General features: G+C 43.7%; 1 protein-coding gene across 1 annotated transcript in view; it reads left to right on the forward strand.

Annotated features, from left to right (window-relative positions):
- epha4b (eph receptor A4b) overlaps positions 1–24,225 on the forward strand; it is a 96,132-nt gene that overhangs the window by 57,637 nt on the left and 14,270 nt on the right. Inside the window, exons 5-10 of the mRNA XM_064338849.1 lie at positions 834–1,169; positions 2,724–2,836; positions 4,347–4,509; positions 8,195–8,303; positions 22,388–22,455; positions 23,231–23,356. Coding sequence (XP_064194919.1) covers positions 834–1,169; positions 2,724–2,836; positions 4,347–4,509; positions 8,195–8,303; positions 22,388–22,455; positions 23,231–23,356 — 915 coding nt within the window. The remainder of the gene's footprint in view (positions 1–833; positions 1,170–2,723; positions 2,837–4,346; positions 4,510–8,194; positions 8,304–22,387; positions 22,456–23,230; positions 23,357–24,225) is intronic.

Genomic DNA, 24,225 nt, shown 5'->3' on the forward strand with positions numbered 1-24,225 from the left:
CCTAAGATGAACCTGGTTGCAAGAAAGTGATTATTTTACACATTACAGATGATACAGTACTACAGGAGACCTAGCACCTATCAGAGGAAAGGGGTATATCACTGATGACAGCTGGTGGCCTTAGGGTACCTGCTGCTGGGAAATAATGTAGCAGTGCCCCATGGAACCCTTTCCACCCTAGCACTAGCAGAGTGTGGCTAATTGTCTTCCACCACTGTGGACCCGGCTATGCCATTGGCTAATGTCATAGCCAAGACTCAAAGCTGCAATGTGCAGACTATAGAGCCCAGCCAATGATTTTTTCCAATTGAGCACTCATGAGCCAGTCAAAAATATGTTTGAGAATAGGATTAAAATAGGATTATGAATTAAAACTATTGTGGAGGAGTGAAAACAGGATTATGAATTAAAACTACTCTGGAGAAATGAAACCTATTCTCAAACAATAAAATAGACATTTTGGGTTTTTATTTGCAATGGGCAGTATACCACTGTCCACAAATAAGTCATCACTTTCATTTGATTTTTAAATATGTTTTAGGGATTTTCAGCTTTGTTGGACAGCACAGTGTAGACAGACGGGAAGAATGGGGAGCGAGCGAGAGACGGAGAGAGACAAGTAATGCTGCTGGATTCGGCCCGCCAACATCGCAGCTTGAAAAGAGCAAGTGGACAGTGCTCCACAGGCTACATCATGAGAAACCCCACTTTCATTTGATTTTTAAGGCTGTATTCCTTTACCACGTGAAGACAGGATCTTCACTGGTGAAAATTCTCCATTTTGTCCATCCCTGGCCATCCCAACCGCCTCCTCTCCACCTCTGTCTCTCCAGGGCCTCCGTCAGCTCCCGAAAACCCCATTTCCACCATCAACGAGACCTCGGTGGCCCTGGAGTGGAGCCCACCCCGGGACAGCGGGGGACGGGGGGACGTTGCCTACAACGTCCACTGCAGGAAGTGCCCGGGGGACGGCAGGAAGTGCGGGCCGTGCGGGAGCGGGCTCCACTTCAGCCCGCGCCAGTTCGGCCTGTCCCTCGCCAAGGTGCAGGTCACCGACCTGCTGCCCCACACCAACTACACCTTCAGCGTCGAGGCGGTGAACGGCGTGTCCGACCAGAGCCCCAGCCCCCGCCAGCTGACCTCCGTCAACATCACCACCAGCCAGACCGGTGCGCGTCTTCCGGCCGCTGCCCTTCCTGCAGAATCAGGGCCTAACCCTGAGCTAACCGCCACAGGCAGAGCAGAATGTCACACTATTACAGAGTCTGAAAGTATTATTTTATGACAAGATGATTCATTTTAACCATTCATGTTCATAAAATCTCAACATTTTCAGCAATTTTTTTATGTTTTAGTCTGGTTTTACACGTGTACTGTCTTGGAGCCTTCGTGAAGCATTTATACCTCCTTCATTAAGAAATCATAACTTTCCCAATAGTCATAGTCAATGCGGCTTTGTTATTTTCTTATGTTGCAGTGAATGCCAACATTTTATCTATCCCCTTTTACCTACTCAATAACTAGAAATTAATTCTACAATAAAGTACATGCACACTGCCAAATATAAGAAAAAAGTACATGAGATATGTAAATGAGAAATGAATTTTATTACTTACAATTATTTTTTTACTGCTTGTGCAAGGTAAATAACATATTTAACTGGAAAACATCAGTATCTTGGTACCAGAATGACATTTAGAGCTAAAGCCTGGCAAATTGCCTACTGCAATATTTAATGGATTTTTTATGTTTAAAGCCAATACTGAAATGTGATGTAGTATCTGAACGAATAAACAAGTGACAGTTATTGGCTAGGGAGACCCAAATGTACAAGGCCTTGGTAAATGAAGGCAAGCGACTGGAAAGAGTGGGGGTCTGTTCTGCATTTCTGTAGCCTGGCACGTAACCTTGGTAACCTGGAAACCATGTCATTCCCCTACCCAGACTGGAAGGCAGTGCTTTTGAATATGCATGGGGCTCTGTTGGCTTTTCACGAGTGCTTCTGAGAGCACTTCAGATAAGGTGACGGGCGACGGCCCGGGGTGGCGATGACTAATTACCGCGTGTCACCATATGCAGAGTGTGTCACCAGCGAGGACGACTCGTGAAAACCGTCGCCCATTGCCATTAAAAGGGCCGTTCCATGTCAGCCATGTTGTGAGCCAGCCTTGCTCTCTCTGAGTAGGGTCAGATGGGCCCACTCGGAACAAACTCTTTGTTGCTGCTTTAAATGGCTTTGTGTTGCCGCTGCGTACAAAAGCTGTTCTGGTCGAGTATTAGCCAGCCCATTGGCTATCCTTTCTAGGAGAACCCTTGATTTTTCAATATGGCTGAAACTAGAGGAGGTCTAAGGTTTGAGTTCAGGCTCAAATGGGAGAATGGTGTTAGCGCTTTCATGCTCATCGTCAAAGAACTTTGCATATAAAGCGAGAGTCGTTCTCTGTATACATCTAGCCCTACCACTCACGCTTCTGCAAAAAACCTTGCCTTTAATTATGTGCACACTCTACACTGCGATGTGCACTCATTCTAATGCACCTGTAATCAACCTCAATCATCCTGTCTTTTTCTCGCCGTCCTTCTCCCTCTCCCGCTCTCTCACGCGCTCTCTCCCTATCTCCCCTTCTCTACCTCTGCCCCCTCCCTCCGTCCCCCCGCTCTCTGTCTTTCCCTCTCCCTCTCCGTCTCTCTCTCCCTCTTCCTCCCGCTCCCCGTCTCTCCAGTGAGCGTGACTCTGATGAAGAGGAAGAGCAAGGACAGCATCACACTGGCGTTGCAGGGGCCGGAGAGCGCCAACGGGGCCAACGTGGAGTATGAGGTCACCTACTACGAGAAGGTATGCCCCGAACGTTCCGTCCCCTGTCCATGGATTACCCTGCCCTGGCCTTTTTCACCCACAGTAAAAAGCAATTTGGACCATTCCAGGCCAGCCTGTAACTGGTTAATTGAACAGCACTGTTATCATCCTTCTGGGAATTACCATCCTTATTGACCCATAATAACCCTGTGAGTGAATGCTGCATTCTTTTTATTGTTGCTGGGCAAAGAGCTTTTACTGTCATGTCACATGATCACGATTTACTGGCATAATTTTCCATTGTGAAAAAAAAAAAAAATGTCACCGCATATGCAATATTCATATTTGTTCCATACCGTCCTAGTCCCCTTCCTTTCCTCAAGGAAAACGGAACAAATACTATGGTACCATAGAAATGTGATGACACAGCTCTTTACATTTAACTCTGCAATTTTTCAAGGTTTAAATTATGTATGGAATGTTTTTTGGGGAGTATGCCTGTCTGACTGTGTGATGCAGGGAGTGTAGATAATTGATGCTGGTGATTATGGGATGTGATGTTATGAGATGCCGATGTGTTCAGCACCCAGGCACCACATCCCATCCCAGGGGTAGGAGAGCCTAGGATGGGCAAGGGTGGGTTGTTTCCCAATTTGAAATGCCAAAACAACCTGGTGAGTGGTTTTCTTAGCCTTAGTTCAGATATGTACCCATAATGCATTGCTTGAGGCTTGCTTTATGCTTGCTTGTGTGTCCTATGCTGCATTCTATATTCTCAATGAATCTATTTATGCAATATATACAAAATGTGTGTGTGTGTGTGTGCCTGCGTGGTTTTCAATGAATATTAGGCATTGTTATTTTTTATCTTTATTTGACTTATTTTTCTGTGTGCACTGGACTGCCACTTTCTTTGGGGGGAAAGTTATTCTGCAGCTGTTTTTCTGAATTAAAATGCCCTGGTTTTCTGTATTTTCTGTGTCAAAAAAATCCAGTGTTTGATTTGTGTCTTGGCAACGACTGTGTGGAATTCAGTTACCGGCTGGTCATTAGATTAATGAGGTGTTTATCATGTGTGAATCCAAACATTTATGAATGACCCGTTTTCCCGTATCTGTTAATGCTGTATAATGAACCGAGCAGCTGTTAGCGAAATTGACGCTTGAGCGAAGTGAAAATTCAATGCAGAACACCAGGGCTGATTTCCACCGAGTAATCCGACATCAGTCAGACAGCCAGCCATCCGTCTACTGAAACAAACGTCAGATTAAGCGTATACCTTTTTTTCCTGAAAGAAATCTCCATAAGTAATTACATTAATTCCATTCTATTGCAAAATTACTCATTGGGGTAGATATTGCTAGATCCACTGCAGGGAAACCTATTTTTGACTGTAAGCTTTTTATTCATTTTCACATTCAAATCTGTACAATAAATAGGTCAGTGAGTTGTTTTCTGTTTTCCCGTATGACCTATATAAAATAGAAGAGTAGGCAGAGATGGAGCTTCGTTTTCCATGCTTTCCAACCGTGTTCTTTTCCCCCCTCAGAACCAGAGGGACCAGAACTACACGGTCCTGAGGACCCGTTTGAACGCGCTGACCGTGGACGGGCTGAAGCCCGGGACCACCTACGTGTTCCGGGTGAGGGCGAGCATCGATGGCGGATACGGGAACTACGGGGGCGACATCGAGCTGGAGACCAGTCACGAAGGTGAGGGTTCCCGCCGTGCCTACCCCAACCCCGCTGCAGCGCTAACCTCAGGGCCGGCTGGGAGGTACGCGAGGCCCTTATCGTGGTATTGGGCTACATGTATGCGCAACACGCGCACGCGTCTTTGTTTCTCAGGTGCGATACACTGTGACAAATGCGCTCATTGTGCACCCTCCACTGTTGTTGCAACACAGCCTACCATACATTATTGATAATAGACAATGATAGAATACTATAGTTACTAGTATTTACAGCCACGTTTATTCGTTTTTAAGATTTATAAAGCAGTCATGCCCCGCATTGAATAAGCAAAGTCTTAGTATCTCCAATTGCACTTTGCAAAATCACCAGCGCCAAACACGCGGAAGCGCCCTAAATTGGCGTTTCACATAAGGTTGCGTACAGAAAAAAAGACTATGCTAGATTTTGCTGGTGGGTGTAATTGACTACTAAACATGATTTCAGATACTAACATTTATAAATTTATTAAAACTCCACAATAATTTCTCCCCAGCCTCTCTCCAAACTCAATCACACTCTACCCTACGACCCCAGCCCAACCTCAATAACCTCACCAAAGCCTCTATCCCATGCCCAACTCAGCCTCTGCCATAATCTCTTCCATCCCAACCATGTCTCCAAGATGACCCCACCATAATCTGATGTAATCACACAGTGTAAACCCAGTGGTCTGATTGTATGAGTGTGTTTACAGCACCGACTTCTCTCTATAAGGCTTTATTGTATTTATTGGTGGATAAAACAATCTAGTCAATGAATAAGCTGATGAAAAACTATTCCCACGTGCATGTACTTGTACACGTGTATTCAGATTATTCTAACTGCAGATTTAGACATCACAATGACATCATAAAGCTCTGCAATAAGACCCTGCAATTTTAATCACGCTCAATGGGACTGGGCACTGCATGTCGTGGCTGGGGTCGGTTCTTGTCTATTTTTCTATCAGGCTCAGTCATGGTGTCGACATTTCCAATTAATTTGAGAGTATTAAAACAAATATTTGCTGAAAGTGTAGGGTAACTGTCTGAAAGTAATGATACAAAAACAATGGGGGTGAAAAGGTCGAACAAAAACTGAGAACTGGGGAATTTGGGATAACAAGCAACGATTACATGCACACCAACCCAAATTATTGGGAGTAATGCCAGTATTTAGATTTTTGTCTAGACATGGATATAAGTAATGTAATTACTCCAATAGCTGCATTTGCATTCTTTTTTCAATAATCACTGTATGCTCAACGAAAACAGTGTATGTGGCAGCCATGCTTGTTTGCATCCGTGATCTTCAACTTCCATCTGACATATACCTTTTCAAAAAACCAAAAGAAATTGGAGTAAGACATCTGTATGAACCAAAAAATATAAATATTAGGCACAAATCCAGGTGCCTTAATCTGCTTTGAATACGCCCATTATGACCTTATGCTGAGAAAGATAATCAGATAAAGGCGTTTACGTGAGTAGTTGAATTATTAGAGTATTGCTACAATTGGAGCAATATCAGAGTATTAGTGTGCATTGACTGATATCACCAAGAAAGGTAAATCTCAAGGAGGGGAACATTTTGATGAAGGTGTTGTGCATCATGCTAACAAACTAGTTGGCTTCATTCAGTACAAAACTTGTAAAGCCCTTTCCAAATATGACAGTATACAAACCTGGAATACTTTTTTTGCCCATGCAAATACAGACTGTATTGATAAGAACTGCCTTAGAATTACAGCAGCTTCCTCTTCCGGTTAACATGATTATTTCTTATATTTGTGTTTGTGCTCATGGTCCTCAATTGCTTCTACCATAGCTAACCCTATAGGCTTACTGTGACATGGATTCCCTTTGCTCCATGGCTGCCTTTTAGCAGTAATCATTTGCTGCTCCACAAAGCAACACTCAGACAGTGCTCTAATTCAAATGTTCTATTAAATGCTTTCTCTTTGATTAAGCCATTATCGCAAAAATGGTTTGCTACTGGCTTCGTGCCTATCCTAAACGCATTTCAATCTTTTAATATCTGCAACTGAAATTGTTATGTTTAGTAAGATCTAAAACTTTTTCAAAGAATTTCTTCCATTAAGCTGTTACCTGCCTGTTTTCTCCTTTTCTTTTTCTTTTTCTGTCTTTTGTGTTGGTCATGAATGGGGTTGGGTATGAGATTCAGTTTTCATCTGTGGACCAGGAACAGGTCAGGTTGGGTCAGGGTTGGCTATCAATAAGTGCAGGGCCTTACTGTACAGTACAGTCAGGTTTGTTGTAATGTAATGAATATCATTTGACATTGTACTGGTGAAATTGTGCTCATACAAAATTTAATTTAGGTGTGTATTGAACAGAAAAAAGGTAAAGAATAAATAAAAAGAATAAAATGTTAAGGTTCACGCAAGATTTTATTTTACTAAAATAAAAAGGATATGTTCATTCCTCCATTGGTATCTACAGTAAACATGTCATCTCTTCCTTTAGACAATGTGCATAGAATCTGAAATCAGGTTACTCTATGAATGTCCCCATTCTTCTGACAGCCAGACTTTATTTTAAATATATTGCTTGTCTGTTATTTTATTTCGGTGGTAATAAAGAATCGATCAAGTCAAGGCCTATCTAATGTCCACACTACAGCATCTTCAGACTTGCTGGGGCTTTTAAATGATAACATTAATTCTGAAGGCACAGCCCAGAAGGAAATTTTGTGAATGTCCTTGTATTAAAGGGAGCTATAATAAATAACACTGAATGAACTATAAATCCATACTGCATAACTTGGTGAGAATGATGATGCCTATGGAGAGTAGGATAGCGAATTAGTGCCATTCACTGATGGCTTGGTGACTTTTCAAACACTTTCTCAGTTCTTGCAAACATCTTTGCTCCATTTCAGTTCATTTACACACTCATAATCCAGCTGCAACTTTAGATTATCTAATTAATTTAGAAAACATACCATCTGTCAGACATATGGCAGCTCGTAAGCTTCTAAATAATTATACAGATTCTTTTACATTCGTCTCATCAGATATTCAACTATTTCCATCATTCAACGCTTCCTCATGACAGAAAGTTCTGGGAACATTTTCCAGTGCAATATTGCAGTGCAGGATGCCAAAAGCCACACTGTTGTTCTTGGTTATACCACTCAGTCCATTTTCAGAAGGAATGATCTCTGTTAAGAATACAGAATAAGAGTAAAGAATTGTATATTTGATGTGTCTCTAAAATATGCGCTAATAATAACGAAAGAGACTATTAGAAATTGATTTTGCCACATATTTACCACATTCCATTTTCCATGGTCACTTGAAAGAATGTAGGCAACATGAGGGTAGCGCTGTTGTGACCTGGTTCTGGTTCAGTTTGTCTGAGCCCTTTGCCCCAAATTGTTAGTTGTAAGTTGGCATGCTTTTGATATCAAGCGTTTGGAAAGTATGTTTTTGCAGACTAATATGATTTGTATATGGGAGTAACCGTTCACTGTTTCTTAAGTTGGAAACAAATTTGTAGTAATTAATTTCATTCGTTCTTGCCTGCAAGTGAAAAGATAAGTGTTTGTAATACCTGCTAAGTAGCACTATCTCAGATGGTTTGCTTTCCCCAGAGTTCCCATGGTAATGGTCTAATGAAACCCCATTATTCCCTGTGCCCTCCTGCCTACCATCTTCCGACAGACATGCTGGCCATTGGGGATCCGAACCAGCCCACCATCTTGGCTGTGTCCATCGCGGGAGGCATCGTGCTCCTCATATTCCTGGTGGCTTGCTTCGTAGTGAGTGGCAGGTAAGATTTGTTCATTATCCCCCCAGGCTGTGTTCTTGGCATAGGTACGGTAGGCACAGTAAGAGGCTTGAGAACAAGAGATGCATGGGGTGATTATCAACCTTTAATGGGGTCTGAATTCTGGTGTGCCCTTGCTTACCTGGGGAGGTTTGGCCTCTTTGAGTTGTCGGCCTCCGCTGTCTGCCTACCGCCATTAGTGTGGAATACAATCCCTTTGAGGGAAACAGGTGTGAGTTGTATTGGGCGTTAATGAGCAGGGTAGAGATGCAGGACATCAAAGTGTGAACTCTCCTGGCTGTAGGCCCTGGCCAAAGATGAGGAGTATCACTATCACTCTTCATTTGGTGAGACTTGAAGATCCAGGAAATTGAAATCTGTGAATTCTTTGTGAATGTGTTGTTTTCATGCTTTTTTGCATATCTAATATTTTATCATGATTCTTTAAATCATGATAAATTCCAGGTTTTCAGGAGACGGGGTTAACTGGGTGTTAGTTACATAACAAAAACCTTAAGTCCAGTGAAATCCTTTCTACATGTAATATGTAAATAGCACTATTGCCACTTGTGTGCAGGCAAGCTAAGTTGAAAATGCCTAAGCAATGCCCCTTCTCTAGTTGAGGAGAAAGCAATACGCTTTTTTTTTCACGAAAGAGACCTACTGGGTCTACTTCCCTGTAGAGACCTACTGGGAAATGGGTTTTTATTTCTGGAGCCCACAAGCACTGCAATGTTACAATAACCTTTGCAGTTACATTTTCTTCTGGAAATTAGCACAGAATGTGGATTGGTAAGTAGGCCTACCGTTAGCTAGCAAAGATTAAATAGCTTTCAAGTTTAGATATGTGGTTCAAAGACCTTCTTTATTCAGGTGCAATGTCTGGAGTTTGAGGCTGCTATTGACTCTAATGTGAGCGCTCAGGAGCTCAGTGTTACAAAACTATTACACATTGAATGATCTTCAGCTTTAACCGGTACGATTATAAAGCCTAGTTTATGTTACTTTCATTTGTTTGGCTAGTAGTGTAAGGTTACTGCTCTAATCTAGCTAGCAAGGAGGAATGGTTTACATCTGACATGTCTTATGGATATGAATATTAGTGAGCGCAGGATACACGCTCACCCTGTCCTTGTCTGCTGGTTACAATAATATAATAGTGTTTATTACAATTTAACAATTATAATTTGGCTAGAAACTTGAAAGGAATATTAAGAAGACAATCAGTTGTCACTTCTGGGGAATTTAACCACAATTAGAATCCAGTGTCCTGGACCTTTAAGCCATGAAGTCGCAGCATACTCAATGTACACATTTCACATACACACCTTATGGCAAAGCTGCAAATTAAAGGTCAATGGTACTTATGGCTGCAAATACTGATATGGGAATGAATTCTGAGGGCCAGTTGAAGGAATTGTATTGGTTGAATGTGGGGGGAGTTAGATATGTCTGACGGAATTGCAGTCATAGCCTTGGACTCCTAGTATTTGTGTGAAGACCATATAAAGGACACGAAGATGAAGCAGTCATAAAACCAAGACGCATCGCAATCTGTTTCCTGGCAGAACACGATGCAGCGCCATGCAACCCTGTTAACAAAGGCCTCGCTGTCACAATGGGACAATGGGAACTGGTTCAGACCCTTGTGTGAAATGTGAAGATGTAGTGTACTTGCCATGTGAGCCTTGCTGACAAAGCCATGCACTGTTAGTTAATTCAGAGTATTCATGCAGACAATGAGACTTACGATGTAACACGAAACAGCAAAACATTATTTATCATATCTGTAAACCATACATAACACACAAGCTCCAGCTGAATTAAATAGTTGTTCTTTTCCTCAACAAAACGTCTACCAAAGTCTCTAAAAACATTAATATTGATTGAAGGTGATTGTCTATCAGGGTGAGTGCTCTGTTCAGTATCGATTGGGCTGGGATCTAATCAAACTAGACCACTGTCCATCCTTCTTCCCACCAAACCCCAGACATGGACATACACAGACTCGGTCATGCGTACACACACAAGCACACGCCCATATTTGGTATACATTAGCAATACACGGCAGCGTTGTAGAAGATACCGTTTGTTGTAACACCGGGGACATAAAACATCCCACCGGAGAGCAAGCGGAAAACAGGGGCTGAAGGAAGGGAGAAGGGAAGGCAATTACAGACGGCCAGCAAATGAGGTGCTAAGCAGGTTTTACGGGGACATCGATACATCTTCATGAATTAGTCATCCTCCTTTCTGCATTCGGTACTGGCCAGATTAAAGGCATGGTGATGGATGGCGGTGGGGGTGGGGGTGTTAAGGAGTTTGTGAAGGCAGTACTGACCATGTTTGTGTATGTACAAAGAGGAAAATTTGAAGATATCATAGAGGGTGTGTAACACTACAGGTGTGTGTGTGTGTGTGTGTGTTTGTGTGTGTGTGACTGAGAATGATAACAGCACTTAGTAGGCGTTTGAGAAAAGGAGGTGGTGAAAGTAATGCTAAATGAGGCAGAGAGAGAGCGAGAAAGAGACAGAAGGGAGGTGATTGTTAACAAAGTAGGCTACAGCATCTCAACACTGTATTACAGCATATAATTACAGCATCAACTGTGAGGAGAGAAATTTGGAGTGATATGACAAATAAAATGAATTCATTTGGAAGAACAAAATGACCAGTAGATTTCAAAAAGAAAAGATGGCATGATGTTAGGCAGTGTAAAAACAAAAAAAACTTTCCTACAGCGTAATGTTGGCAAAGGACATAGCAAAGAATATAAATACTGATCAAACAGTAGGTGGCTGCTGAGTGGCTGATGGTGGAAATTAATTCTGTTCTAGGTATTGACTCTTGATACCTATGGGTCACCCACTATACCGCACCACCACAGACACCAACTTGTTCCCCCATGGCATCGGCCTTCCATCAATACCAAACATGATGACGCTGTATTATGGAGAAACTAAGCTTTACAATTTTGCAACAGAGCACTGAGTTTCTTTATCAAAACCCTGCTGGCTGTCTGTCAGCAGAGTAAACAAAGTCTGTTTTTCTTTGGGGGTTCTGATAAGAGGCACATTTCTGTAAACCACCCTACAGTTTCACTACATACGACTAGGAAAGTCGCTGCAATAATCCATGCAAATCACATCCCAACGGCGCCTTTGACCCGTTGTGACCTTCTAGTAAATCCTAGGCAGATAATGTGACCTTGTAACGACTGCTTTTGCCTTTGAAAAGCAATCCTCCGGTATATATTTGGCCCTTGGAGCGAGGGAGAGAAAGTGAGATTGTAGTTAGGTGCAATTTGAGCCATCTGCACTGCGCTGATGGGTTTTTGCTTTTGAAGAATTTGAGAGAACATTAAATCGGGAGGGTCTGCGGGGTACTCATTATGTAGCGCAGGTCTCTCTCTCTCTCTCTCTCTCTCTCTCTCTCTCTCTCTCTTTCGCTCTCTCTCTTCCTCTCTCAATCACCCTCTTATGTTCTTGCTTTCCCCTCTCTCTCTCTTCGTTTCAATTCAGTTTTAGTTTAATGAAAATTTGATATTATAATGACACATTTGAATATATTACCAAAGCTATGCCAAAACAAACATTAGCAGAAGATTTATTTAATATAGTCTGATGTTGCGTTAGGCAAGCAACAAACTAAATCAAAAAGTAAATTTTATGCATCAAATACGAAAACAAAAAATGAACAGTACAAATAAAATAAAATCGAGCGATCTATGATACCATGAGTTTGTTTTTACTGGCATATGACTAGTTCCTATTATTTTATCCATCTCTCTCTCTCTCCTCCCTCCCACCTAATGCTGTAGATGCTACAGGGTCCCGTGTCCTGTCGCTGAACCCTGTGTTGCTCTGAGGTACGGCTGGCACAGGCACACAGCCCTGAACGGTGTCAGTTCACTCTGCAGCCCCGCCCACAACCGCAAACCCCGCCCCCTCTCAGGCCAAAGCCAGAGGCCTGGACAGACAGAATGAAACCGATATTGTACTCAAAGTGTCCCACTAGGTCTCCATTATTGGAAGACTGTGTGGTGTTGAAGTAGAGGGCAGGACCAAAGGGATTTTAAAGAGATCTGTCATTGGAAAGAACCCTCTCAGACATTGGCAATTTGCCCCTGCATACGAAGCATAAGTCAAGCATTCAATGGTGCAGTCCTGCGTAGAACATGTATATTTAAGTATGGTTTTTAAAGTCTGATTTTAAATACTTATTGGCAAATTTGGTAAAAAGGTTATTGTTACATGGTTTGGTATAACTTAATATTAGCAGTGGTTTGGCCCCATATCCTAGTCTTTGCCGTATAAAACCGCCTATAACCAGAATCATTGGCATGACAGTTATTCCACCATTGGTAGGATAAGATACAACATAATACATCTTATTCTAGAAAATAAAAATGTAAAAACAAATGAAACAAAGTGGTAAAAAAAAAATGAAGGAGGAGAATGAACATAAGGTAGTGCATCAGGACTGCCTCTCCTGCACATTTTAAAAAATCAGGTTTTTTGTTTATTTGCACTTTTTCAAATGCGTTTAAAATGCTAATCCGTTGATCAGCTACATGGGCCTTCCTTTGCCTGTGTGAAGTCTGACCAACTGTTATTGCAAGTCCCCTCTTGACCTATCCCCTCATTACACAGGAAGACCTTTTACAGTTACATGACATGCCTGATTGGCATTCCAGCTCAATAATCAGTGCAGGTACTCTGCTAGTTTACTAGCAGCCATGCCTGTAAATGCTAGTTATTTATGGAGTGCGCTGTAAAAAAATAAATAAATAAAAATACTGCAACTGTTTTTGCTGAGTGGAAGGCATTAAAGGCAGGATTGGGCAAAGCTGGGGAAGAATATTCAGAATTTTGCTCTTGCCATTTTGTTCAGAGGAAACTGTAGATACACAAGAGTATATATGTGTTCATTAACTTTTTTCTGTGAAATATTAATTACAGACCTAAAAGTAAGTTTTGTTTTTCAAACGAGCCTATAGTTATTCAGTTGTGCATCTGAATCAGCAGGTTTGGTTGCCGGTTTAGGGTTATTCACTAACAAGATGTTTTTTTTATATCACCGTGATGTTTTGCCGGTTTATTGCTTACAGTCAACCAAGTATATTTGTATTGCACATTTTCTAAAAACATGCATTTAGATATTCTAATTAGATTGCATCTCATTAATTTTGCATCATGTTTAAATATTTCAAAACCATACAGCTAGACGAGGGATGAAGTCAGCATTAAAATGTATTCGGATGTGAATTTAATCTGAACCGCTGTCAGGAAAAAAAGGGTTAAATTATTAGTTTATCCTCAGTTTGCAATCGCTGTAATTGGGTTTTGTGTAATTGCACGGTCTGTTCTACAGGATAGTGCACAGCCAGCTTCATTTTAATCTCACAAACATTACTCAATGCTGCTATGTGCGTACTCCAGAGAAACGCATGGGGCTGAAACCAGCACGCAGAACACGTCCATTCACATAACATGGCGAGCAGACCTGGGTAAGATACGTACTTGTTTTGGATTCTGTGCTCTATTGATCTTGCCTGGTGTAATTGAGCCTGCCAACATGACCAGAAAGCGGGGTTTGCACTTTTTGAGAATATTTCACTGGTTCCAGTACACCAGACAAGATCGGTAAAGCGTAGAAAAGTATTTGAATCCAAAACAACTGCGTATTTGAATCCAAAACAACTACGTATTTGACCCAGGTCTGATGTCGAGTCTATTCTTCGCTGTCAGATTCTACACGTCTGTTACATTGCTTGTCCATGAAGTAATGGTACCAGGGCTTGGCGTTTGTGTTATTGCATTAATTATAACAACCAAAGTATGCAGATATGAGGATGTCGTTGTATTAAGAGTGACATAGGATCTGCTCCTGTTTATATTTGACCCTTTTTTGCTTCTCGTTCTAATGAAACATCCAGCTCCTCCACGTGATTCTTTATTTCGGAGGAAAGAAGGGAATGAAAGGTTGGAATAATCATTGGCTTCCCTACCTCACTGAAAAGATGGCGGAGATTGAGTCATCTTTGTAATGAGAGGTGAAATGGGCAGGAAAACTTCCCATTTTTGCTTGTGGGCATGTGATAAACCTTTTTGTCATCTCGAGTTTATTTGTGTTTGTGCATGTGAAACTCTTTGAGCATGACAGCGTGTGTGCGCGCGCGCGAGAGAGAGAAAGAGGGAAAGAGACAGCAGAACATCTGTTTGAGGCTGTGGGACATCCTTAAAAGTTAATGACATCCTCGCAACAAACATGCCACGATCAAGAAGCTCATTTACTGTAAGGACTGAGTGCAGAAAAAAAGCAGAAGGGCACAGCCTCCAGCGATCACGTTTCTGCTGAATATTAAATCACACACGAAAACAGATGCTGTACACTTTAAATGCGCTGAAATGAATGCAGGTTAGGGAAATGCGCTCCTCATATCCCAGTTTCTCACAGCTCTTAAGCAGCCTATCAAAAGAAGCAGCTCCATTACATTTGGGATTGTGGCTTTGATTGCCTGCTCCACTGTGGTTTAGCCATCCAAAAATTCAGATCTGTACCTACGTTTGCTGGTCCGATCACTGTGTTTTCACAGATTTTAAGGCTGATGCGTGTCTATAATATGCACATTTGAACTGTCCTCTGCCAAATGGACGAGACTCTACAGCTGCGGGCCCTGTGTACTGCGTGTGTGTGAAATCTTAAGCCTTAAAAAGTGCCCTGCTTGAAGAAAGTCTTGCGTGGGTGTTGGATCGTTTAAATGCCATTTTCATACGTGCACAGTTGATGTCAAAACTTCATTGTTCAGAGCTTTCTGTACGCCCCTGTATACTGTTCACCTGTGGGGTACCTACACAAAAGGCTACATGCTGAAACTTAAAGTGGCTTACAATGATGCAATGTGGTTTTTACTTCATGTGCCAAGATTTCACAGTGCTAGCCTGATGCTTGTTAATATCGGAGTACTTACAGTACTTGTCAAGCAGTTATGGTTATGGAGTCTGGTTGAGTCAAAGAACAGCATAATTGAGGTTCTAGTCAATCCTGTGAAGGGCTGTGTTCTATTCCAGCCGCATACAGTATGTGGTGGCACTGGCGTAGGAGCCTTTATGTAAACTTTTTAAATGGGTTTAATTTTTAAATGAAGCCTTTGTAATTTATTGTAACTTTTACTTTTTCCCTGATATGGACCTCTTTTTAGATGAGTCTGAAAACGCGGCAATCCAAACTCATTTCCTGTCCCTGGTGTGCTCACAGTGCCACACCCTAAACAGGTTTAACAAATGTGATTTTTTTTTACTTGTGCAATATGGAGACAGAGCCAGGAAGTATCAATGGAATATTCCCTGTTGATCTGAGATCACATCGGAAAGGGCCAATGCAGACCCCTCCCCTTCCCTTGTCACAGGGACACCCCCGACCTCCCACCTTTCCCCCCTACTGTAGAGGATGCTGTTCCCATGTCCATGTCCGAAGCTTCAACCACTTGCACTAATGAACAGCGGCTAAATTAAACCTTGTGAGGAAAAAAAAGGGGATAATTTATTTAAAAATAATTCAGTGCGCAATATTTTAATCATCCAATAATCCATTACTTAAGGCCTGCCGAATATATATATATATATATATATATATATATAAACTTTAAAAGCCATTGCGTGCGCTGAGGCTAAAGTGAGAAGGGCTGTGACTGACAGCTCAGCTGACAGAATGATAAACCGGATGGAGCGTCGCGATGCTCAATTTATGCATAGCCTGGATTTGCTCTTCCCCCTTCCTTTTGTTCGGTCCTCCGGCAGGTATTTGAGTTATCCGCCGGTCTGCTTTAATGGCGCATAATGATAAGGCTAAGACACGCGACGTTCGCCAGGAGCTCTTTAATGCGAATATAATGCGCGTCATTGATTAACATTAATCCCAGGACCCACTCTGGCTGATTAAAGCCCTGGAATAAAATGTCCATTCCACAGGTCTGGGCTCCATCCTATTAGCTGTAAGTCGCGCACATGAGATGATTAGAAATTGTCTGATCTCCTTAAGGAATTCTCCCTTTCATACAAATCAAGCTCTTGACAGTGTGACCAAAGGATTAGGGGTGGCTTTAGAAAAAGAAAGCATTAAAGATGCACGTCTTTTTTTTTTTTTCTTTTTTTTTTCCTGGTCGTAAAAAGATTGTTAATGTTCTTTTGTTAAGCAGTGTTGACTTGCTTCCTGCTTTTTCACTTCTGTACCTAGCACGTGCGCGTCGGGGTGGTCTTCGGGCTCTGCACCCCGGCTCGGTCCACGTCGTCAGAATTTAAAAGCGGTGGAGAGAGCCATTAGCCAGGCTCTCGCCCTGGTAATTAGTTCATTATTGAATGTTTACAAGCTCTTTAGCTGCTAACTGTAATGTCTAGCATTGACCTGGGTGTCATAAGCATGCAGGCAGGGGCTACGCACACTCTTCCCTTCACACCTGCTTTGTACTGTTCTTGTGGTACAGTACAAGACAGCAAGCTCATTTGGCACTTTCATTGCAAACACGGTGCTTTTATGACAATATATAACAAAATTAAGGTTAAAACATTTGTAATAAATACATAAATTTAAAATAAATAAATAAACAATACTCTTCAATCCGTGTTTTTAATCAAGTACCCCCAATGGAATAAACTGCTTGTCATCTTGTATGATATTTTGTGTTTATTAAGCAGAGTAATCCTGAGTTGGTGTGGATTTTCTCAATATCCCTTACACATTGCAATGAGACCGTGGCAATGGTTGCAGTGAGACAGTGGCATGAGCAGGGGGAGGACTCCTCATGGATACTTCCTGTTTGCTCTCGACTCCTCATCGATTCTTCCTGTTTTCTCTCGACCTTTCATAGTAAATGATGGCTGGCAAGGGCATGGGTCCAAAGAGCTTTTGATGGAGACGAATTGGAAGCCAGCAGTGGTTTGGGGGGAGGGGCACTTGGCAACGCTGACCTCCCAATGGGGGTGGAATGTAGGCAAGACATTCCAGACTATATCAATTTCAGCTCCAATACCCAGGGCTTTTTTTTTTTTTTAATAAATCTAATAAATGTCTGCACATCTTATAAAATACATTGAGTGATACTGCCTGTCTGGAGACATAATTTATTTGCAGCTCTAGCTGTTTCATTCAGAAAGGGGCAAGGTTACATTTACTGATGCGTAAGCAAAGTTCTTCAGTTTCTCTGTTTCTCTGATAAGCGTATTTATGTTGGATAAAGCATTCATGTTCCCAGAACAAGGCACTGAAAGAGATGTCATTTTTGTTGTCAACTTATGTCTTCTAAATCACAGCCATCACTAAAGAAAGGTGTCCTTTTGTTTAGAGGCTCTCTCCTTCATTCCTCTGACCCCTGTGTCACTACTTTAACTGTCTTCCTTTCTCTTTATATCTCTCTCTCTCTCACACACTCAACAACTCATTCTCAAATGAAATTAGCATTACTGCCATGATGAACATGAATACATTTGTACAGACAAAGAATTTACAAGTTATATGAAAGCCCAATAACGTTTTTCAGCAGCAGGAAATATTCTATGGAGAAATAAAAGGTAAAGAGTTTGCAGTCTCTCTTTCTCTCCATGCTGTATGTTTGTCTGGAATGAATGTATGATCAGTTTTTCCAAGAACTGGTCTCCGGCAGATCTTGGGGTGCGAACAGCAGACAAAGAGCCCTGAGTCAGCGCTAACTCTGGGGTGTTACTGCGCCTCCCTCTCATTTCAGCACATTCAGTACACTGCATGGAGCGTCATGCTCCCACCCCGCACGCACACACACACACACACACACACGTACACGCACACACACACACACATGCACACACACACGTACTCGCACACACTCGCATGCACACACACACACACACACACACTCGCACGCACACACACACACACACGCACACACACGCACACACACACACACGCACACACACACGTACTCGCACACACTCGCACACACACACACACGCAGATGCACACACACAGATGCACGTGCACATGGACACACGGCACATGCAGACATGCACATGGCCGACAATACAAACATGCATACACGTACAACAATATGGGCACACATTTGTGCACAAATACACATGATCACACACGCACGCACAGACACAACAAATAAACCCACATGTGCACATACTAGCATACATGCAGATATATATCTCACACACACACTCGCACAGCAAGACAGAGGGCTGTGAAAAGAATCCATTACAGCTTCCAAGGTATAAAGAGTGGCACCATGCAGATTTGAAAAGGCTGTTTCAGAGATGGGCAGAGCAAGGAGCAAGGAGGCCTGGAAAGAGAAAGAGAAAGAGGGTGGGAAAGAGATAGAGAGCATGAGAGAGAGCGCAAGTGAGAGAGAGATAGAGAGGGACGTAGTTGGAGAAATGCAGAGTGGGAACTGAGTGAAAGAGAAAAGGAGGAGAAATAAAGGGTGGGGAGAGAGTGAGGGGATTTAGGGAGAGAGCCCTGCTCTAGGGAGGAAGCGCTACAGGGTGAAGGTTGTATTAGTTGTATTAGAAACGTCTCCAGTGGCAGCGCTTTATATTAGAGAAAGAAATTGATATGCAAATCGAAAGACGACGGCTCTGGAATGACTGGAAGAGGAGGTGGATTGCCATTCCTCCTCAGGAGTGGGCGGAAGGCGTACACTGCATGTGCGCCCCCTGCCAAGTGCCCCAGATCACGTTGCATTGCACACAAACTCAGATTGAGAAAGAAAGAAAGAGAGGGAAAGAGAGAGAGAGAGAGCTGATTCATTTTCAGCAGCTCCCCCCCCCCCCCAATTCGCACTCCCAGGAACACGATACTTCAATTAAACCATCCCGTTTGTATGGAAACAACGGGAGATCGGACACGCCGGACCGGCGCGACTCTTTTTGTCCGAGGACGCTCGGTCGATGCCGAGGCTCCCGTTCTCCCAGGAAGCAGCGTCCACGTCCGCAGAGCGTATCTGCGTGTCTGCAGTAAACTGCGCAGGGGCCCGGGTTCAGTCAACGCTTTCCGTCACTCGGAAAACGAAAGTGTTTTTCTTCACAAACGCGGTTTTTGGCGGGTACGGCTATCGTCAAAATGAATTTAGTCACAAACCGTTTGTGACTGACGGAAGCGCCGCTCGCGTTTATTCAGAATTCAGAGCCGAGGACAAATGTTGATTGAGTCCGGGATTTAAGAGCCTCTTCTCAGTCCTCTTGAGATGATCCTTCCGTGGCTTCCGTTGTTTTCGGAGCTCGGGGGGGGTGACGCGCCCTTCTGGTGTGAAAAGGGAGGAAATCGCTGTGCCCTGCATCTGGAGTGCACTATTTATTTTTAAGTGCCGCGCGTTAGAATGCCTGGCGGGAGGCCGGCGTTGCCTGGGTCCTGTGGAGAGGAGCCGCGTAGCCTGACGTGATTATGAGTGACTGCGCGGAGAGAAAGATGCTTTCTGTCCTTTTCGCAGGACAAATCTCTCTCTCTCTCTCTCTCTCTTTCTCTCCCTCGCTCTCTGTGTCCTCATTCACTCAGCTCAATGAAACAAACAGACAGAATTTCCATTAAAAAGGGGTTTGCGCTCGTGCCATGCCCCGATTATTTTAATCCCGGCCATGAATACGGCCTCTCTGCTCGGCATTAAAATAAAAGTGCGACATCTTAAACTGGAGAACAAAAATGAGGCTCTGTGTTGAGTTAATTACCCCCGCCGCCCATCTCTCACTTACACCCCCTCGAGCCTCAACACACCCCCGTGGTGATTAGAGTAAGTGCAAAGGAGGGGGAGTGTTGGGGCTAGGTTTGTTGCGGTAGGAGGTGCAATTTTCACTTTCTGATAACCACATGCTCAGAAATGCCATTCCCCCCCCCCAACCCCCCCCCCCCCCCCGCCTCACCACTATGCCCACGGCAGCATGTTGCACTTAATAAGGCGTGCTTCCAACCCAGCGGGGGGCAAATGATCATAGACACCCTGGCAGAACTGTGGGGGTGGGGTGGGGGAGGGGGGGGGGGCTGACAATCAGAGGGAAACTCTCTCAGGAGACACCCTCCACTATCAATACACCCCCCTCCCTCACCCCACTTACGCAGGATGTATTGGGGAGGCCAATCCCAACACAAGGAGCTCGCCCAACGGCCAATTTCCCAATGAGTACGTTTAAATAGACTTTTCCTGCTCACTCAGCTGTATCAAAGCTAACAAGGGGGTTTAACAGAGTACCAAAGTAATACACACTCAAACCCCACCCCCTGCTCCCACGACATCTCTACCCCTCACCCTGTTTCTATGCAATTCTCCATGTTTATACCATGCTAAGCTCCGGTTTGCACAAGTCAGGTCTGATACACATCAAACTGGTGCAGTAAACAAGGGGCTGTCGTAAAGACTTGCTGTGGTTAATGGCGTCCTGTGAGCTGAATGATCACTATGACCTAAGCAAGGCCTCGCGGCGATTTCCTGTGGAAATCGAGAGCCTTTCTTGTGTGTCATAGGAACCTCAGGTCTCCACCAATGGCAGGTGTGTGGGGTCAGTACTGACAGCTTGTATAGTCTAGCACAAAATGCTGAACTGACCCCTTGTAAATCCTTCCAAACCAATTATAATCAAAATTATTTTAAAATATAGAGCGGGTTGATTAAAAAAAAGTGTTTCAGTGGTCCTCGTCTCTTCTTCCCGAATAATATATAATATGTGTATAATTCTGGCGCACATTTCAGACAAATTACAGAGGAAATGAGAAAGAGAGGAGGTTCAGAGATGCAAAGAATTGGTATTGTGATTAATTGCAGCTCACAGCAATTCATATTCTTGTGAGCTTTGCTTTTTTAAAAAGGCGATGTAGACCTTGTGTTCTTGAGGGAGGTATTGCAAGCCAAGGCTAATGCAAGAGCTTAATACCCCTCATTTTCTTGCCCTCTCCTAGACTTACTCTCCTACCAGCTGGACACGAGAGACCTAATATGCAACTGCATTGTCAAAGTGCAGAGTTGGAGATTCCTGCTCTAATGTCACATCTCTATGGTGCCAGCGATTTGACTGTAGCTTTACTCATCAACTGTATTGTCTAAGTGCGGGGCTGGTTATGCCTGCTCTGCTGTCACATCTCTATGGTGCCACTGATTTGACTGCAGCTTTACTCCTCTCCAACTCTAGTGGTGTTTTTCCAGGCATGTTAAATGCGCCTTCTGAAATCACTTTGGCTCAAAGCATTTGCTAAATAACTACAGTATGTTTTAAATTGCATTGAGCACAAAAAAAGGATTGTTTGCTTTTGTACACAAAGGACAGGTTTCATGGATGAGAGTTTTTGTGTGTGTCGTACAAAAATTTGAATACTAGCTTGTAAAAGCAATTAGCATGGATCTGCGCAGGAGAAAGCCTCACGCTCGGTGCCTTGGGGTACACGAGTCAGAGAAACGGTTGGCTGACCTATGGAGAAGCAGAACAAAGAGTATTTATAGACAATATAATTTGCCATATGAGGCTAATGCACAGAGGGTTTTCAACAATCATGCAGAGTTTCCTCCTCTCAGTCTGCCTCAAAGGTAAACACACACACACACACCAACACGCACACACACACACACACCAACACGCACACACGTGCAGGCATACACACATGCGCACACACACGCACGCACACCTACACACACACACACAAAACACACACACATGCAGGCACACACGTACACACACATACACACACACACACACACACACACACACACACACACACACACACACACACGCAGACAAACATGCCCAGATGCATTTCAGACCTCAGATTAGTCTGGAATGAGTGTGTTTCCCATTTCACCTGAGCAGACGCCGGCACTCGCAGGCAACGGCAGCATCAGTGATGCTGTTAGAGGGACGGGACCAGCAGACGGGAGTAAGTGCTTTGGGAAAGGGCGGAGCTGAGTGCCTTAGCACACCGAGCCAGAAAGGCGGGGGGGGGGTGGTGGGGGGGTGGGGTGGGGTGGGGGGAACGTCCTCTGTGATGTGAGCTCGGAGCGGCTGGGATGCCTCAGAATGACTCAGCTCTCGACATGCTCAAAAATCCCCCCGTCTGCCTCTCCTGTGTTTCAGGCACTGCGGCTACATCAAGGCCAAGCAGGACCCCGAGGAAGAGAAGATGCAGTTTCAGCACGGACGGGGTACGAACCGTCCACGTTTGACCTCAAAGAGTCTCCTTTCCCTTTTTTCCACACATTTGGAATCCCCGGTCTTATATAAGCCCTACGGGGACCGAGCAGCCTGCCCCCTGCTGGACTGCTCGGCCATTGAGCTGGAGGACTACAGTTCTTACACTGTAGGCACGGGCAGACTGAAGGTACCTGATTGACTGGAGGAGTTCATCTTGGACATCTTGATACTCCAGTCAACTTAACCCTCCCTTCCTGGGAAGCACTGTGGGCCTGTTACCTTCTGTCAGCGTCGGCACGGTCAGCATTTGTTTGCGGACCATGTGATTCGTCACCACAATGGGTCCCGGCACTTTTTTTTTTACGTGTGATATGACAGCCCATCTACCCGCCTTTTCAAATGTGTATATCGTGTAATTGTTCCATAATTCATAGCTGTAAAATGCTGTTGTCTAACTCAACTCCTTTGTTTGTTTGGTTGCCTGCATTCCAAAGTGCAATAAAGCCATTTTCTTGAAAGCACATCACAGATATTTGTCATTGTATGGACAAAATAAATATGTGCAAGGCCACGAGTGGCAGCGAAAACGAGATGAATTTCTCAATTCATGGCAGCCGGTTTCTCATTCTGACCAGTATGCACTGTATATAACCGTACCTTTTTGCTCATCCAAGAGCTCTAATATTTTTATCATTGCGGGAATAGGCAGCTTCTCAAAGAACGAGAGCGAGAGAACGAAATTTCACTCTCACGCCTGAACTCTACCTGAACTCCTCCTCTCTGCAGTCAAGCTCCCGGGGAGCCGGACTTACATCCACCCTCACACGTACGAGGACCCCAACCAAGCCGTCCGCGATTTCGCCAAGGAGATCGAGGCCTCCAACATACGCATCGAGAGGGTCATAGGGGCTGGTGAGTGAAAAAAAAAACAAAAAACACCTTAAGCAATCTGCAGTATGAATTTCTGGACAGTTTGGCTGTACCCACAGTCATCTGTTCCAAAAGGAAATGTCCGTACCCATGCTTATTCCCAGTCGGGCAAACCCATGCATCTACTGTTAACTCTGCCGCTTGAGTAACCGATGCTCCATTCGCATATGCAAACAGCACTGTGTCTGAAGCATGTGTATGCATCCAATATACTTACCTACCAGCCAGCCACTATTAGAGTCACGCTACAGACTGTACTTCTGGAGACCTAGCAGCAATCAGCAGATACCCCTTTGTCAATTGGTAGCCTGTAAGAACATGGGGCAGCTTCTGCAGTACTAACTAGAGGAATCCTGGCCAATTAAATCTAGCCCACCACTAGCAGGATGGGGCTAGTTGTTTTTTCACCACAGACTAAGCTCAAAACTGTTTTTTTTTTTTCTGAGGCTATAGGACTCTGCCTACACTTGTAGCAAATGCCTTTTGCTGATTGAATCACTCAGAGAAATTAAGTTATTTCAATTCAGTTATTTAAACATACAGCTCTTTCTTTTCCTACTTAGTTTCCATTCCACGTCATTTTTTTTGGATAGCTTTCAATGCTAGCGTCCTGGAAACGCTGGCCTTGTTTTTGGAGCGTTTCCTGTGTCTAAACCCCGCTCTCTTCTCCGCGCAGCTCATTAAAAACCTCCTCCGACTCCGAGGCTTGGCGCTAACGATGAGCTCCTTAAAAGGATTTAGCGGAGACCGGGCCTTGCGAGACATTGGCTCTCTGTGTGCGACTGAGAACCGCACGAGACAAAGGCCTCACATAGAGCCTCCAACCGCTTTCCCCTCGCAAACCCATTTCT

This window comes from Anguilla rostrata, chromosome 6, assembly GCF_018555375.3.
Source record: "Anguilla rostrata isolate EN2019 chromosome 6, ASM1855537v3, whole genome shotgun sequence".
Classification (NCBI taxonomy): domain Eukaryota; kingdom Metazoa; phylum Chordata; class Actinopteri; order Anguilliformes; family Anguillidae; genus Anguilla; species Anguilla rostrata.